Below are 19,233 nucleotides of genomic sequence, written 5' to 3' on the forward strand. Positions count from 1 at the left end.
AAAACTTTTTTTGATGTGCGTATTATGTAATCTGAACCACGGTTGGCTAATTTGGGGGAAGGGAACAAACAGTGAGGTCACTGGGCCCATCGGATTAGGGAAGGATGGGGAAAGAAGTCGGCCTTGCCGTTTCAAAGGAACCATCCCAGCATTTGCCTGAAGCGATTCAGGGAAATCACAGAAAGCCTAAATCAGGATGGCTGGACGTGGTTTTGAACTGCCGTAATATGCACCACACAAAATCATAGCAAACTCTATTTTTCATTGCAATTTTTTTCGAATTTCGCATTCTGTCTTACTTAAATACAGATGTCACAATAAGTAAGACCATTACCGGATTGATGGGCAAATTATCATGAAGGTTGCATGTAAAGCTATAAGAAACGAAAAATGAAATTTTTTGACTAAATAGTTCCTCAAAAATCGCACGAGAAAGATTGCAGGGCCTGCATCTCGATCCTGTCTTTGCAGTGCATTGCTGACCGGTCGAAAGCGGGCTTTCCCTTCGAAAAAAACACGAATTGATCATTCCACAACAGTCACTGTATCCAGCGTGGACTCTGCCTCTGGAAATCTACTGAGTTCTTGTCGAATCCCAGCCACACAGAATCTCCGCTGTACTGCATTCTGAAGGTGGCTTGACATGCTACTACACAACCGGTCAGTACGTTTTCGCTCAGTGTGATTTGCTAGCACTGCCTGCACGATGAAACACAACTGCGTTGTGTTCTGATATGACTGTGAAGATGCGCCTGAACAGGAAAACCTGTCAGTTGTATCGAACGCTACAGCACTATGCAAAGCCAGGAAGTATTTAGTATGTGGACGACACATTTGTGGTGTGGCCACACGGAGTTGGTAGTCTACCTACGTTTCTTCAGCATTTAAATTCGCTCCATCCGAATATAAATTTCACAATGGAAATGAAAAAAGATGGTACTTTACCATTTCTCGATGTTTTGGTACTAAGGAAAGCAAATGGAACCTTGGGACACGGAACCTACCGCAAATCATCGCATACAGCTCTATATTTGCTGGCGACAAGATGCCATCATCCTGCACGATGCGGTAGTGCTTTACATACATTAGTTCATAAAGCGCGTGTGGTATCTGATCCTGAAACCCTGTGAAATACAACATCTGAAGACGGTGGCCGGCCGCGGTGGCCGAGCGGTTCTAGGCGCTTCAGTCCGGAACCACGTGGCTGCTTCGATCGCAGGTTCGAATCCTGCCTCGGGCACGGGTGTGTGTGATGTCCTTAGGTTAGTTAGGTTTAAGTAGTTCTAAGTTCTAGGGCACTAATGACCTCAGCTGTTGAGTCCCATAGTGCTTAGAGCCTTTTGAACTTTTGAAGACGGTGTTCAGACAAAACGGTTATTCTGAGAGACAGATTTGTTATGCTTTCAGGCCCATGCGAGTTCAATACATGGAGCAGAATGAAGATACGAAGACGCCCATCACTTTGGCCTTTTTGCCGTATTTTGGTGGCATGTCGTCAAAGATACAACATTGTGTTTTGCGAGCATCTGCAAAACTGAGGAACCCGTTGGGTTCGGTTAAGGATGATCTTGGCCTGAGGAAACGCGGTGCGTACAAAACTCCTTGTCAATGTGGGGCGGCATATACAGGCCAGACATGTCGCACAGAACAAGAACGTTGCGATGAACATCAGCATCATACGCGCCTACGCCAACCGGAAAAGTCGGCAATTGCAAAACACTGTCTGAATACAGGACACCGCATGATTTATTAAAATATGGAAATTTTGCCACCGGCATTATCTTTCTGGAATTGTGTCATTAAGGAAGAAATACACATCCGTACAGCTGATAATCTCATAAACAGGAGCGCGGGGTTTCAACTGAACACAGCCTGGAACCCTGCATTGGCTGCTATTAAATCACCACCAGAAAATCAAAGTTTTTTCTAGAACAGACCTATTATAAAATTGGTCCAGTATAGTTTTTCAGTGTGTGGCGTCTGGCTGCACTGTTAGCAAGCATAGCGTACAGCGCACGAGCAGGAGGGCCGCTCTGCGATTTTCGGCAGCGGGCGTTTGAGTATGGCGCCCAGCGTCGACGTACGGATACCGTCAGTCGTATCACGGGAGAGAAAGCTATGTGGAAGAAGAGGCAACAAGCCACGTAGTTCCCTCCAGACCACTAGAGGCCCTAGGGGCCAAACGAAACTGGAATTGGCCAATGAGAGCTGCCCAATGGCAGTTGATATTCTATTATCTTGCCCTGTACTGAAGTCTACGGTTACAGTCGTCTTTGTATTTGTTTCATATTTGCATACCACTGATCTTCATTATAAACAGATTTTTTACTTTAAATTTCATAAAGTTCACCGTGGAATTGAAGAGATTTCCAGCTGAAAAAAAGTCTACAATTAATCCTAAGTTAAGAGATTTAATTTTCAGTAAATAATATCGTAGCCTATAAATGAAATGTATTCTCTTCTATCGTGAATTAAGCTGTGTGGTTTCCGTTTGTTTATTTAAATAACTCTGATATGTCAGCAGTAGTTTTATTTAATGAATTATTTTATGTTTTTTCAGAATATTCAACACAGTAAATTGACATTGAAACACTCCTGTAAGTTCCCCGGCTATTCATCTGGATATTAAGTGGGTTCAATGGAGAAAGTTAGCAACAAACATTTCTACAGGTTTCCAAAACAACCTCAAGAGTTGCTTTTGTTTGTAGAGATCATTTTTTTGGAAACGATTTTATGAATAAAACTAGGCATAGGCTAAACAGCGGCGTGCTTCAAAAACATGTGGCTGGTGTTCCTTGTGAAATTGCTGATGTCAGTAGTGAATCAGATGAAACTGTTGTTAATAGTGAATCAGGCCTACCAAGCGCTAGTGGTGCTATGGCAAGTGTTCGTTATACAGCTGCTAATACCACAAGTGAAACTGGTGTTACTAAACTACAGAATTAGTAGAAGGTTTACAGCTGTATGACGGTTAAAAGAAAACTTTTATTGTGTGCTTGAGGAACAGAAAGTAAGTTTTGTTTTCATTTCACCGTTTCTATCCACCTTTGCTATTTTTAGTAGTTAATACTGATGCCACCTTTTTGTTCACACACATGGTTCACATGGCTCTGAGCACTATGGGACTCAACTTCGGAGGTCATTAGTCCCCTAGAACTTAAAACTAGTTAAACCTAACTAACCTAAGGACATCATAAACATCCATGCCCGAGGCAGGATTCGAACCTGCGACCGTAGCGGTCTTGTGGTTCCAGACTGCAGCGCCTTTAGACGCACGGCCACTTCGGCCGGCCACCTTTTTGTGTTGAAGCATTTAAAATCGAAAAATTTATGGTCAGTAGCACAAGTTTCCTGGGCAATTACTCAGAAATTTTAGTCCTGAAACACAGTTGTAACAAATTTTAGAATTCTTTATTAATTAACACTGTGATAAAGATTTCTCAATTAAGCCTCTTTGACTGCCGATTATTCTCTTAATTATAGGCTTTTCTTTTCTCCACTGACCCTGTAGCTCGTAAGACGTCAAAGTATGACATTATTCACGAATATTTGTAATCCAATTTAGGTGCTACAATTTTTATGTAGCTTGTGATAGTTATATAGACTACAAGCTTGTTTCAACGTACTGTCAGTTTCAAGTGTTGCGTCTATTTATTATAACGCACAAAACGTCCTGGAACTTTTGGATGTTGATAGAAATCAATATACTAGGGCTATTCGGTAAGTAAGTTCCGATTCATCGCGAAATGGAAACCACTTTGAAAATAAGAAATATTTTATCTGCAACAGTTAGCAACAGCTTCCAGCTACTGCTTTACATAGTCACCACTCCGACTTAGACATTTGTCGTAGCGCTGTACCAACTTTGCAGAAGAAGGCAGCCGCCTGTGCTTCCCGCCAATTCTCTATGCTCATCTATAGATCGTGGTCCGTGCGAAAATGCCTTCATAGCCAGTAGTTAATGTGAGCAGAGACAAAACACAGAGTGCGGGTGATTAAACATTACCCACCGAAAACACTGCAGGAGCATTTTCATTGCCCCTGCAGACTGCGACCGAGAACTGTCACACAATAGGAACCGTATGACAGTTCTGTAATGTGGGCTGCATAACATCAGGGGAAATCTCTCACCAGGACCTCATACTTGGCGGGAGACACTATTTTCTACACATCTTTATGCGCTCAGAACTGAAAAGAGCGAAGTGATGTAACCGACAGGCATACTAGAGACAGTCGAACACACATGTGCAAAGCTTTATTAAATTTTCACAGTGGTTTCCATTGCTTGACCGATCGGGACTTACTCTCAGAATATCCCTCGTAAGAGTGTCAGTTTGCTAGTTTATTCTTGACGTTTGCACCTGACAGTTGCTGCTGAAGAGATCATAGGAGCAGCGACTGTCAGACTTACGAACTGACACACTAATTTATATCGACATATAAAAGCTCCAGGATGTTTGTGCGTCAAAGAACTAGATTCAACACTTGAAACTGACAGCAAGTCGAAACAAGCATGTAGTTTAAATAACTGAAGCTAAATAAAATTGTTGCAGCAAAATTGGACTACAAATATTCCTGAATAATAGGTATGTCATTGCTGTATTGCAACGTGCTATAGCTGTGTTTAAATTGTTTTACTACGACACTAGCCAAATTAATTAAATAGCACGCCAGAAAACTGAGCTACGAAAACTGAAAGCAAGAAAAAACCCTACAACGTACATAAGCTAAGAGGGATGCAATCAGCAATGTATATCTTTTTTGAGTTCATTTCCATACCACTAGAGGCGCTGCTATCGGCCTGTGTTTCCCTCTTTAAGCATGGGAGCTGCGCTCGCTTTCTTATTGTTCTGTGAGTCGTATCTAGCCACCAGAAAGGTTAAACCACCTAAAGATGTCCGGGCAGTTGCTCCGAGGGAATATTGTAGAATTTGCACGTCATCTGGCGGCAGACTCGCGAAGACGATTTACAAGTTCAAATGTGTGTGAATTGGTTCAAATGGCTCTGAGCAATATGGGACTTAACATCTGAGTTCATCAGTCCCCTAGAACTTAGAACTATTTAAACCTAACCAACCTAAGGACATCACACATCCATGCCCGAGGCAGGATTCGAACCTGCGACCGTAGCGGTCGCGCGGTTCCGGACCGAAACGCCTAGAAGCGCGTGGCCACACCGGCCGGCGTGTGTGAATTCCTAAGAGACCAAACTGCTGAGGTCATCGGTAACTATACAGGGTGGTCCATTGAAAGTGACCGGGCCAAATACCTTACGAAATAAGCATCAAAAGAAAAACTACAAAAAACGAAACTCGTGTAGCTTGAAGGGGGATGGCGCTATGGTTGGCCCGCTAGATGGCGCTCCCGTAGGTCAAAAGGATATAAACTGCGTTTTTTTGTTTTTTTTTTAAATACGAACCCCCATTTTTTATTACATATTCGTGTAGTACGTAAAGAAATTAGAATGTTTTAGTTGGACCACTTTTTCGCTTTGTGATAAGATGGCGCTGTAATAGTCACAAACGCATAAGTACGTGGTATCACGTAACATTTCGCCAGTGCGGACAGTACTTGCTTAGTGATACATTGTTGTTGTTGTGGTCTTCAGTCCTGAGACTGGTTTGATGCAGCTCTCCATGCTACTCTATCCTGTGCACGCTTCTTCATCTCCCACTACCTACTGCTACCTACATCCTTCTGAATCTGCTTAGTGTATTCATCTCTTGGTCTCCCTCTATGATTTTTACCCTCCACGCTGCCCTCCAATGCTAAATTTGTGATCCCTTGATGCCTCAAAACATGTCCTACCAACCGATCCCTTCTTCTAGTCAAGGTGTGCCACAAACTTCTCTTCTCCCCAACCCTATTCAATACCTCCTCATTAGTTATGTGATCTACCCACCCCATCTTCAGCATTCTTCTGCAGCACCACATTTCGAAAGCTTCTATTCTCTTCTTGTCAAAACCATTTATCATCCATATTTCACTTCCATACATGGCTACACTCCATACAAATACTTTCAGAAACGACTTCCTGACAAATCTATACTCGATGTTAACAAATTTCTCGTCTTCAGAAACGATTTCCTTGCCATTGCCAGTCTACATTTTATATCCTCTCTACTTCGACCATCATCAGTTATTTTGCTCCCCAAATAACAAAACTCCTTTACTACTTTAAGTGTCTCATTTCCTAATCTAATTCCCTCAGCACCCGATTTAATTTGACTACATTCCATTATCCTCGTTTTGCTTTTGTTGATGTTCATCTTATATCCTCCTTTCAAGACACTGTCCATTCCGTTGAACTGCCCTTCCAAGTCTTTCGCTGTCTCTGACAGAATTACAATGTCATCGGCGAACCTCAAAGTTTTTACTTCTTCTCCATGAATTTTAATGCCTACTCCGAATTTTTCTTTTGTTTCCTTTACTGCTTGCTCAATATACAGATTGAATAACATCGGGGAGAGGCTACAACCCTGCCTCACTCCCTTCCCAACCACTGCTTCCCTTTCATGTCCCTTGACTCTTGTAACTGCCATCTTGTTTCTGTACGAATTGTACGAATTTCGCTCCCTGTATTTTACCCCTGCCACCTTCAGAATTTGAAAGAGAGTATTCCAGTTAACATTGTCAAAAGCTTTCTCTAAGTCTACAAATGCTAGAAACGTAGGTTTGCCTTTTCTTAATCTTTCTTCTAAGATAAGTCGTAAGGTTAGTATTGCCTCACGTGTTCCAACATTTCTACGGAATCCAAACTGATCTTCCCTGAGGTCCGCTTCTACCAGTTTTTCCATTCGTCTGTAAAGAATTCGCGTTAGTATTCTGCAGCTGTGACTTATTAAACTGATAGTTCGGTAATTTTCACATCTGTCAACATCTGCTTTCTTTGGGATTGGAATTATTATATTCTTCTTGAAGTCTGAGGGTATTTCGCCTGTCTCATACATCTTGCTCACCAGATGGTAGAGTTTTGTCATGACTGGCTCTCCCAAGGCCGTCAGTAGTTCTAATGGAATGTTGTCTACTCCCGGGGCCTTGTTTCGACTCAGGTCTTTCAGTGCTCTGTCAAACTCTTCACGCAGTATCTTATCTCCCATTTCGTCTTCATCTACATCCTCTTCCATTTCCATAATATTGTCCTCAAGTACTTCGCCCTTGTATAAACCCTCTATATACTCCTTCCACCTTTCTGCCTTCCCTTCTTTGCTTAGAACTGGGTTGCCATCTGAGCTCTTGATATTCATACAAGTGGTTCTCTTCTCTCCAAAGGTCTCTTTAATTTTCCTGTAGACAGTATCTTACCCCTAGAGAGACAAGCCTCTACATCCTTACATTTGTCCTCTAGCCATCCCTGCTTAGCCATTTTGCACTTCCTGTCGATTTCATTTTTGAGACGTTTGTATTCCTTTCTGCCTGCTTCATTTACTGCATTTTTATATTTTCTCCTTTCATCAGTTAAATTCAATATTTCTTCTGTTACCCAAGGATTTCTATTAGCCCTCGTCTTTTTACCTACTTGATCCTCTGCTGCCTTCACTACTTCATCCCCCAGAGCTACCCATTCTTCTTCTACTCTATTTCTTTCCCCCATTCCTGTCAATTGTTCCCTTATGCTCTCCCTGAAACTCTCTACAACCTCTCGTTCTTTCAGTTTATCCAGGTCCCATATCCTTAAATTCCCACCTTTTTGCAGTTTCTTCAGTTTCAATCTGCAGATCATAACCAATAGATTGTGGTCAGAATCCACATCTGCCCCTGGAAATGTCTTACAATTTAAAACCTGGTTCCTAAATCTCTGTCTTACCATTATATAATCTATCTGATACCTTTTAGTATCTCCAGAATTCTTTCAGGTATACAACCTTCTTTTATGATTCTTGAACCAAGTGTTAGCTATGATTAGGTTATGCTCTGTGCAAAATTCTACAAGGCGGCTTCCTCTTTCATTTCTTCCCCCCAATCCATATTCACCTACTATGTTTCCTTCTCTCCCTTTTCCTACTGACGAATTCCAGTCACCCATGACTATTAAATTTTCGTCTCCCTTCACTACCTGAGTAATTTCTTTTATCTCGTCATACATTTCATCAATTTCTTCATCATCTGCAGAGCTAGTTGGCATGTAACTTGTACTACTGTAGTAGGCATGGGATTTGTGTCTATCTTGGCCACAATAATGCGTTCACTATGCTGTTTGTAGTAGCTAACCCGCACTCCTATTTTTTTATTCATTATTAAATCTACTCCTGCATTTCCCGTATTTGATTTTGTATTTATAACCCTGTAATCACCTGACCAAAAGTCTTGTTCCTCCTGCCATCGAACTTCACTAATTCCCACTATATCTCACTTTAACCTATCCATTTCCCTTTTTAAATTTTCTAACCTACCTGCCCGATTAAGGGATCTGACATTCCACGCTCCGATCCGTAGAACGCCAGTTTTCTTTCTCCTGATAACGACGTCCTCTTGAGTAGTCCCCGCCCGGAGATCCGAATGGGGGACTATTTTACCTCCGGAATATTTTACCCAAGAGGACGCCATCATCATTTAATGATACAGTAAAGCTGCATGTCCTCAGGAAAAATTACGGCTGTAGTTGCCCCTTGCTTTCAGCCGTTCGTAGTACCAGCACAGCAAGGCTGTTTTGGTTAATGTTACAAGGCCAGATCAGTCAATCATCCAGACTGTTGCCCCTGCAACTACTGGAAAGGCTGCTGCCCCTCTTCAGGAACCACATGTTTGTCTGGCCTCTCAACAGATACCCCTCCGTTGTGGTTGCACCTACGGTACGGCCATCTGTATCGCTGAGGCACGCAAGCCTCCCCACCAACGGCAAGGTCCATGGTTCATGGGGGGAGCGATACATTACCCGTGTTAAAATGGACCGTTTACCAATTGCGGAAAAGGTCGATATCGTGTTGACGTATGGCTATTGTGATCAAAATGCCCAACGGGCGTGTGCTATGTATGCTGCTCGATATCCTGGACGACATCATCCAAGTGTCCGGACCGTTCGCCGGATAGTTACGTCATTTAAGGAAACAGGAAGTGTTCAGCCACATGTGAAACGTCAACCACGACCTGCAACAAATGATGATGCCCAAGTAGGTGTTTTAGCTGCTGTCGCGGCTAATCCGCACATCAGTAGCAGACAAATTGCGCGAGAATCGGGAATCTCAAAAACGTCGGCACTGAGAATGCTACATCAACATCGATTGCACCCGTGCCATATTTCTATGCACCAGGAATTGCATGGCGACGATTTTGAACGTAGTGTACAGGTCTGCCACTGGGCACAAGAGAAATTACGGGCCGATGACAGATTTTTTGCACGCGTTCTATTTAGAGACGAAGCGTCTTCACCAACAGCGGTAACATAGATCGGCATAATATGCACTATTGGGCAACGGAAAATCCACGATGGCTGCGAGAAGTGGAACATCAGCGACCCTGGCGGGTTAATGTATGGTGCGGCATTATGGGAGGATGGATAATTGGCCCCCATTTTATCGATGGCAATCGAAATGGTGCAATGTATGCTGATTTCCTACGTAATGTTCTACCGATGTTACTACAAGATGTTTCACTGCATGACAAAATGGCGATGTGCTTCCAACATGATGGATGTCCGGCACACAGCTCGCGTGCGGTTGAAGCGGTATTGAATAGCATATTTCATGAAAGGTGGATTGGTCGTCGAAGCACCATACCATACCATGGGCCGCACGTTCACCGTATCTGACGTCCCCGGATTTCTTTCTGTGGGGGAAGATGAAGGATATTTGCTACCGTGATCCACCGGCAACGCCTGACAACATGCGTCAGATCATTGTCAATGCATGTGCGTACATCACGGAAGGCGAAATACTCGCTGTTGAGAGGAATGTCGTTACACGTATTGCCAAATGCATTGAGGTTACGGACATCATTTTGAGCATTTCTTGCATTAATGTGGTAGTTACAGGTAATGACGCTGTAACAGCATACGTTCTCAGAAATTATAAGTTCACAAAGGTACATGTATCACATTGGAACAACCGAAATAAAATGGGAGCGAAGTTTTTCGCGACGGCAATTATACATAAAACATTCTCGGTATTCTTGCCGCGTCAGTTCTAGATAAAATCTCGAGCTTTCGACGATTACCTCCATCACCTGTCTTCACTGCTGCTGTGGTAGCCTCTATATAGCCCGAAGACGGCTTCTGGTTGGTCGGCTTATGATTGGTCGGCGATTACGTACTGCTGTCTCAGACGGTGTCACTGTGTGCGACGGTGGCGCTACCGCTTCCGTTTGAACGTAAACCTTGGAAGGAACGCCTCTGCTGCTTCTCTGCATCACGCGCTCGTTTCCACGCACAGCTCAGATGGTATCCGCTATCGCGGTTAAAGTTCTTTTGGCTCATTCTTATTTCAACAGCCTTCTCAATAACAGAATCCCAGTACGTGGAGGAATGGGACAGAATTTTAGTTTCATCGAACAATATTTTATGTTTGTTCGTGAGGCTGTACTCCGCAATTGCCGATTTCTCCAGTTCTCTATTTTTAATATGGCGTTGGTGTTCTGCACAGCGGTCGAAAACGGTACGAATCGTCGGACGTATATAATTGCTTCCACACTCACAGGGTATATTATAAACTCCTGGGACCCTGAGGCCGAGATTGTCCTTAACAGGGCGCATCATCACCGTAATTTTCTTAGGACGACGAAAAATCGGTGTTATACCACGTCTACGCAGGACTCTTCCTATTTTGCTGGAAATCGTGGCACAAAAAGGAAGAACCGCAATCGGTGATTCATCCTGCGAGGTTGCAGCATTTTCACGTTTCCTTCTTTTGGAGAACGCTGCCTTTATATCGCGTGCACCATAGCCATTCTTTATAAAATTTTCAAACGTACCTACGTTCTGTATTTTAATTTAAAAAACCTACGTGTTACCAACTGTTCCTCTAAAATTGTGAGCCATATGTTTGTGACTATTACAGCGCCATCTATCACAAAGCGAAAAAGTGGTCCAACTAAAACATTCGTATTTCTTTACGTACTACACGAATATGTAATAAAAAATGGGGGTTCGTATTAAAAAAAAACGCAGTTTATATCCGTTTGACCTACGGCAACGCCATCTAGCGGGCCAACCATAGCGCCATCTGGTTTCCCCCTTCAAGCTAGACGAGTTTCGTTCTTTGTAGTTTTTTCGTTTGATGCTTATTTCGTGAGATATTTGGCCCGGCCACGATCAATGGACCACCCTGTATTTACAAGTATTCAGCCCCTTGACTGGCGGTAGGGGAAGGCGGGGCAAGACGGGGAGGTGGGGTAAGACGGGGAAGGGCTATAAGCTACAGTTAGAGTGCTGCCATCTGTGGATAGCTACGTCATCATCATCAATACACAGGTCTCAGTGTGTTGACATTGCTGAACCTTAGTTTCGCGGCGGTTTCTGTGATCTTTGTAAGGTACGTACAATTGTTATACTGATTTGCAATCTTTTACACCTTTCGAGGTCCTAAAACATGTGTTTCGTGAACATTTCTCCAGACTGTATATATAGCACTGAATAGTACGTCTTATTAACAGTAAACTACTGTGTCAGTAGTTAATGTTCACTAAATAGTGTTCATGTAGGCGGAACATAACCTGACAGCATGGTAGGGGGCAAGACGGGGTGGGGCAAGAAGGGGAGCTTCCCCGTCTTGCCCCTACTATTTGTCCAACCGTTACGTTCTTATCGTCTCATGTGTTTACCACGCTGCGGGTTTTGATCACGTACATTGTACGTTGAATACAATTGTAAATAGCCGCTGAAGAAGGCTGGATACGGTGTATTAGCTGCGGACGCTGGGCCCACGACACTTGTGCAGGGACAGAAAGTGATGATGGCGAGGCTGTCCACACTTGTGTACAACGTGAAAGTAAGAGGCCTAAATAAAACGTAATACCTGATTCTAAAATTCGCAGAACCATGTTTCAAAACCTTATCGTCACATGATTTCATTATTCCAGTCCTTATTTAAACTTTAGAGATGAATTCATGCTAGTTCCCCATCTTACCCCGCATATGGGGCAAGACGGGGAATTGGTAGTTTATGTTTCAAATCGAGATATTTCTAACTAAATGTAACAAGTTTGCAGATTTCTTTGCATGCTATTGTAATTCAATGGCTAAGTAAACAAATGATAATCAACCCTACTTGAATTTGTTTATTTTTGTCCCTTTTGTAAGGGTTTAAAGTTAGCATCCCCATCTTGCCCCGCCTTCCCCTATATGCTCACCTCTGTGTTGGCGGGAGACGCGTCGCTCTGCTGCTGCTGCTGTTGTTGTTGTTGTTGTTGTTGCTGCTGCTGCTGCTGCTGCTGCGGGCCGGCGCCGACACCGCCCCCGCCGCCCACGGGCACGGTGGCGGTGGCGCTGCTGGCGGTGTTGGTGTTGCTGGCGGAGTTGCTGCCAGTGGTGGGCCTGCGCGCGCGCCGCGCCAGCCAGCCCATGTGGCGCAGCTCGGCGCCGAGCGCGTTGCCCGCCTCGTGCAGCGCCTGCAGCGCCAGCACGCCCAGCGCCGAGTGCAGCGTGTGGAACCAAGCCGCCGCCTCGGCCGCGTCCGCCGCGCGCAGCACGCACGAGTGCACGCCGTCCGGCGAGTGCAGCTCCAGCGTGCGGTTCTCTGCGGGCACGCAAAGCGCTGCTGCTCAGTACGGCTGTCGGTATTATCCAAAAGTACAGATGTACAGGGTGTGATCAATAAGTAGTAGGACAATTTCTGCAGCGCGAACGGAGCGGTGGAGGCGGGTCGGACCGCCTGGGCGTGATAAGGCCGATTCCCACTAGGGCTGCCGCGCGTCAAAACCGCGCGTCAGCGGCATGGTTGCCATGGAAACGGCGTCAGCGGCAAGGCGCGGCGGGCTCTGCGTTGCGGTTTGACCATGTCGAACCGCTTCCGCTGCCGCTTGCCCCGCTCCAGGTCCGCGCCGCCAATCATAGAACGCGCTGAGCGTGACGTCAGGTACGGAATCCCGGGCCACACGAACTTTCGCCGAACCGCTGGCGCGGACGCGGCGGCAGCGATGAAATACTTATCATCCGATTCCAAGGAAACTATTCGGCAGAAAAATGTGATTCTTGGGCATGTTACAGCCTGATATCTTCTCTCGATAAAGGACCGGATCTCTTTTCGTTATTCGTCGTGGTTACTTGCTGTATCGCATTTACGTAAACCTTTACACGAAATTTCAATGAGTGTGCAGAGGTAAACACGCATTGCGTGGACTTTGCGTACAGTTCATTTTAGGTAATACATTATTGCGTATGAAATTTAGTCAACATATCGAAATTGTTTTTAAAGCTGAGAGCAGATCGATAGCTATCGCCGTTCTCGAGATATTGAATGATATGTCGGCGGACGGGCTGTGCCGTGACCGCGCGCAGGTTGCTCGCGACGCGACCGGTACTTCGTCCTGCTCGTCGTAAACCATGTGGTTGTATCAACCGCAAATTTCGTAAACGGTTCAAGAAATCGAAACGCGTTTTTTTGCAAACGATAACTTGTGAAAAGTCATGTATTTCGTCGCATGATAAATATCCTAAATCTGTTTATCTACCGAGATATGAAAGTAACTACAGTTTTTCAGAAGGGATAGATGAATTTTTTTAAACAGCTTTTCAAAAATGGTTCAAATGGCTCTGAGCACTATGGGACTTAACATCTATGGTCATCAGTCCCCTAAACTTAGAACTACTTAAAGCTAACTAACCTAAGGACAGCACACAACACCCAGCCATCACGAGGCAGAGAAAACCCCTGAACCCGCCGGGAATCGAACCCGGGCGTGGGAAGCGAGAACGCTACCGCACGACCACGAGATGCGGGCAAAACAGCTTTTAATAGCATGTGGAATGAGAAATTAAACCGAAACTAATTTGCTGGTATGTCATAAGATGTAATTTACTAAATATCTACAGCTATTGATTATTTTCTTTGGTAAGTAACAAACTTATTTTTCTTTATCCAGTGTACTTTACTGATTCAAGACGCGTTTCGCCTTTGACTTTAAGGCATCTTCGGTGGAATCTAGAATGATTCAGTTTTGTTTTGATATGTGATACTTGCAGATTATAAAACAGTTCACATCTTTTTTTACGTGAATGACTGATTACTTACAGTGAATCGAGTTTTTGGCGGACATATACGTTTCCCCTCACCTGCTCACATGCTGGAGGTTGCACTAAATCTTAGATTATGGAATATAAGCGCATTTTCATGTTTGCTCTTTTTTCTTCTGTCACTAGCAGTAGACGTTTTACCGAAAACTCTGATTTGAAGTCGTAACTACAGTGTGTTCACCTCATGTCCCTTCCTGTCTGGTTTGTATATGTACATATTAGCAACCTGCAGAATTATATGCTGAAAACTAATGTTTGTTTATTTTTGTTCTCCTTGTATCTGTATGTGTGTGTGGCTAGCCAGTCATAGTTATAGAAAGTTGAAAGTGAATCCAGTAGTTGTCAGACAGTGGTTGAAAGATTTGGTGTTCAGCTGATTTCAGTTTTGGTTTAAATGTTTTGTGGAGGAGTGCATGGAAGAGTAAATTCACTGCTTACATTAATAGATAAAATAGTAGAATAGTATTTCAACAGATGATTATTATCAGAATACTATCACCCAACCCCTATTGTCAAAGTTGTGCCGTAATTTCCTCTTCCTCCTCTATTTAATTCCGTACCTCTTCTTTAGTCACACGATCCTCGTATCTAACCTTCAGCACTCGTATTGATCACCACGTTTTGGAAGCGTCCATTGTCTTCTTGACAGAACTGTTCATCGTCCACGTTTCACTTACACAGAAGGCTGCACTCCATACAAATACCTTTGTAAAATAGTATCCAACCATTAGAATTTATATTCGGTGTGAACAAATTTTCTTTTTCAGAACGCTTTTCTTGCTATTGACAGTCTTCAGTCAGGTTTGCGTCTGCACCAGGAAATACCTTACAATATAAAATCTGGTTTCGAAAACTCTGTTCCAAATATATATTATTCTTTCGTGATTCTTAAGCAAGGTGCTGGCGATGATAACATTATGCTCTGTGGGACATTCTATCAGGTGGCTTCCACTTTCATCCCTTCCACCTAGCCTTTGTGTTCTTACTGTTTCCGTGTACCTGCTACCGTATCACATTTTAAATTTTTGTCTCGCTTAACTATCTGAATAATCTCTTTTATCGTACATTGTTTCTATGTGTTAGGAGATAGTGAACAATCATGAACGGTAGTCATGAAATCTGTTTATGCTGAAATGAGAAAACATGAATAATGAAATATGTGAAAGAGTACATTGTACAGAAAATGAAAAATTGGTATGTCTTCACCCAACTTCGTCTTTCCTTCATGTAGGTGTAAGATATAGTTATTCAAACACTCCGGTCGTTTCGGTGGGTCCCACCCCGTACCTCAGTGGCTGTCCGTCATTGGCTACCGCTAGCGTCTGCCGCTTCCAGGTGGGAACGCCAATTCCGCGAGCCGCCGCGTCAAAGAGGAAAACGCTTGCCGCTGCCGTTGCCGCACGACGCGCTGCCGCGCTCTAGTGGGAACCGGCCTATAGTGGGGAGGCTTCCGGAGGGACAGATATTCTTTTCCAGTCGCCTGCAGGGAAGCGGAGAGTGAGCACGTCGATTTTTGTGGTCCTATGAGGTTCAATAGTGCGGTCCAGTTTCTCTAGTTTTAAATATAAATTTAATGGGGAAATTAATGAAAACTTACGTTAATGAGTACATATCATGAAAGAGAACTCCTTAAAAAAAAGAGGTTCAAATGGCTCTGACAAGGAGATGGCACGAGCGTGGGGTCGGGGATTTGTCCGAAATTTTGTGTGGTGAAAGAGGACACCTAACGCCTCACGTGGTTAAAATATTACGACGCACTACCCGGAAAATCCCGGGAAAAATCGATCCAAAGTTTTTTAGGTGCCTTATGAGTATAAAATGATAGTCCATTGCCGAGCCGCTGTCTGGCCTAGATGTTTAGGGCTTGGACTCTAACCCCAGAGGTCTCTGGTTCCATTCCTCCCCTGGCACTGTTTTTCTTCTGTTTCATTTTCTTTTGTTATTGCGCCAATTATTCAGAAAGTTTCCCAAACCTACATTATATTTAACAAATTAGTTACATTATTGAAGAAAATTATTTTCTGTTTGTCCAACAACACAATTCATGGCGGTGGGTTTTCCATTTTTCATTGTGAAGTATATACGGAGAATCATTGGGTTTTTAATCAGAATAACAAATTCGACTGGGAAACATTCAATTTTTATACGTATAATAATTATGAACAAGAACCGAAGTGGTAATTATCGTAAAAACAAACAAAGCAATAATTTTTGCGGCATCTTGCACAACATATAAAAGCTGATTTTCTACAATCACAGGCCGTTTGCAATAAATCTGTACAAAAATATGCCCCATTAACATTTACGAAAATGTTTTGAGTTTCTGATAATTTTGAGGCAAACCAAGCATATTGAACCATGCCTCGGAATATTGGTGACGATAACTGATGGTGAATAATAGAATGAATTTTTATAGTGTCTTCCAGGGAATTAATTTGACGATTCCCCTGTAACAATGCGCTGTAATTTTGCAAGCAACAGAAGGAAAAAAGAAGTGCCGGAGGAGGAATCGAACCCGAGACCTCTGGCGTAAGGGTTCGACCGCTAACCATGTAGGCCAGACGGCGGCTCGGCAATGGACTAACATTTAATACTCATAAGGCACCTAAGAAACTTTGGATCGATTTTTCTCGGGATTTTCCGAGTAGTGCGTCCTAATATTTTAACCACGTGAGGTGTTTGGGGTCCTCTTTCACCACACAAAATTTCGGACAAATCCCGGACCCCACGGTCGTGCCGTCTCCTTGTGAGTACTGAGGTCATCAGTCCCCTAGAACTTAGAACTACTCAAACCTAACTAACCTAAGAATAGCACACACATCCATACCCGAGGCAGGATTCGAACCTGCGACCGTAGCGGTCGCGCGGTTCCAGACTGTAGCGCCTAGAACCGCTCGGCCACTCCGGCCGGCTAGAACTCCTTCAAGTTTTGTTTAATGTTACTATACGTCAACGTGGGATCCATTTGTTGCCCTGAACACATCGAGACGATATTCCACTTCTCGCCACGTATTCACCAACATTTCAGGTACAACTGTCCCAACCGCCGCGACGATTCTTTCCCGTAAATGATTGACGTCTCTGATCTTTTTACTGTACACAACATTTTTTTTATGTGGCCCCAAAAGAAAAAGTCCCGTGGGGTTAAGTCTGGGCTTTGTGGTGACCTAGGTATTGGGCCAGCTCTGCCTATTATATAGGCACATTTTTAGCCATAGCATGTAAATCTATTTTTTCTTAATCAGAGAACCCTGTTTAATAAAGCGTGAAGGCCAATGCAAGTTATCTTGTGCGCGGTCGCATGTGATCGCATGTGATCGCTGCTGAGACATAGAAAGGATGTCTAGTCTTTTGTTAATTACTTCTTCTGTCATCTGTTCTGGAATGGAGTCGAGGGAGAGCCTCGCGCGTTATACTGGCCGCTCTAATTCAAACTCTTTAATTTTATAAAAAGTCATTGCGTACTGCAGGGCGCATACTCGGGCATACTAGTAATTATATAAGGAAATTTCCACTGCACACGGACGAGATACCGTCGTGCATATAATCAACATATCACTAGTGATTAATATTGTATTCCCAATGTAAGTAGCATAGTGCACTTCTGTAATTATAGTTATGATTAACGCTATTGTGATTTCATTACTTTTTTAATCCATGATCCTAATATTTCAACATTATATGTGAACTGTATTTTCAGTATTTATCTCATTTTAGCTCAGAAATAACGTGGCCCACGAACCTCTTTCTTACGGCGACGAAATTCTCAAAGTACACTCCTGGAAATGGAAAAAAGAACACATTGACACCGGTGTGTCAGACCCACCATACTTGCTCCGGACACTGCGAGAGGGCTGTACAAGCAATGATCACACGCACGGCACAGCGGACACACCAGGAACCGCGGTGTTGGCCGTCGAATGGCGCTAGTTGCGCAGCATTTGTACACCGCCGCCGTCAGTGTCAGCCAGTTTGCCGTGGCATACGGAGCTCCATCGCAGTCTTTAACACTGGTAGCATGCCGCGACAGCGTGGACGTGAACCGTATGTGCAGTTGACGGACTTTGAGCGAGGGCGTATAGTGGGCATGCGGGAGGCCGGGTGGACGTACCGCCGAATTGCTCAACACGTGGGGCGTGAGGTCTCCACAGTACATCGATGTTGTCGCCAGTGGTCGGCGGAAGGTGCACGTGCCCGTCGACCTGGGACCGGACCGCAGCGACGCACGGATGCACGCCAAGACCGTAGGATCCTACGCAGTGCCGTAGGGGACCGCACCGCCACTTCCCAGCAAATTAGGGACACTGTTGCTCCTGGGGTATCGGCGAGGACCATTCGCAACCGTCTCCATGAAGCTGGGCTACGGTCCCGCACACCGTTAGGCCGTCTTCCGCTCACGCCCCAACATCGTGCAGCCCGCCTCCAGTGGTGTCGCGACAGGCGTGAATGGAGGGACGAATGGAGACGTGTCGTCTTCAGCGATGAGAGTCGCTTCTGCCTTGGTGCCAATGATGGTCGTATGCGTGTTTGGCACCGTGCAGGTGAGCGCCACAATCAGGACTGCATACGACCGAGGCACACAGGGCCAACACCCGGCATCATGGTGTGGGGAGCGATCTCCTACACTGGCCGTACACCACTGGTAATCGTCGAGGGGACACTGAATAGTGCACGATACATCCAAACCGTCATCGAACCCATCGTTCTACCATTCCTAGACCGGCAAGGGAACTTGCTGTTCCAACAGGACAATGCACGTCCGCATGTATCCCGTGCCACCCAACGTGCTCTAGAAGGTGTAAGTCAACTACCCTGGCCAGCAAGATCTCCGGATCTGTCCCCCATTGAGCATGTTTGGGACTGGATGAAGCGTCGTCTCACGCGGTCTGCACGTCCAGCACGAACGCTGGTCCAACTGAGGCGCCAGGTGGAAATGGCATGGCAAGCCGTTCCACAGGACTACATCCAGCATCTCTACGATCGTCTCCATGGGAGAATAGCGGCCTGCATTGCTGCGAAAGGTGGATATACACTGTACTAGTGCCGACATTGTGCATGCTCTGTTGCCT

The 19,233-nt window shown here is 44.6% G+C and overlaps 1 protein-coding gene across 1 annotated transcript in view; it reads right to left on the reverse strand.

Annotated features, from left to right (window-relative positions):
• Window positions 1-19,233, reverse strand: part of LOC126252599 (beta-2-syntrophin-like) — a 342,954-nt gene that overhangs the window by 78,848 nt on the left and 244,873 nt on the right. The window contains exon 3 of the mRNA XM_049953502.1: window positions 12,283-12,668. Coding sequence (XP_049809459.1) covers window positions 12,283-12,668 — 386 coding nt within the window. The remainder of the gene's footprint in view (window positions 1-12,282; window positions 12,669-19,233) is intronic.

The sequence above is a fragment of the Schistocerca nitens genome, chromosome 4 (genome assembly GCF_023898315.1).
Source record: "Schistocerca nitens isolate TAMUIC-IGC-003100 chromosome 4, iqSchNite1.1, whole genome shotgun sequence".
NCBI classification, from domain to species: domain Eukaryota; kingdom Metazoa; phylum Arthropoda; class Insecta; order Orthoptera; family Acrididae; genus Schistocerca; species Schistocerca nitens.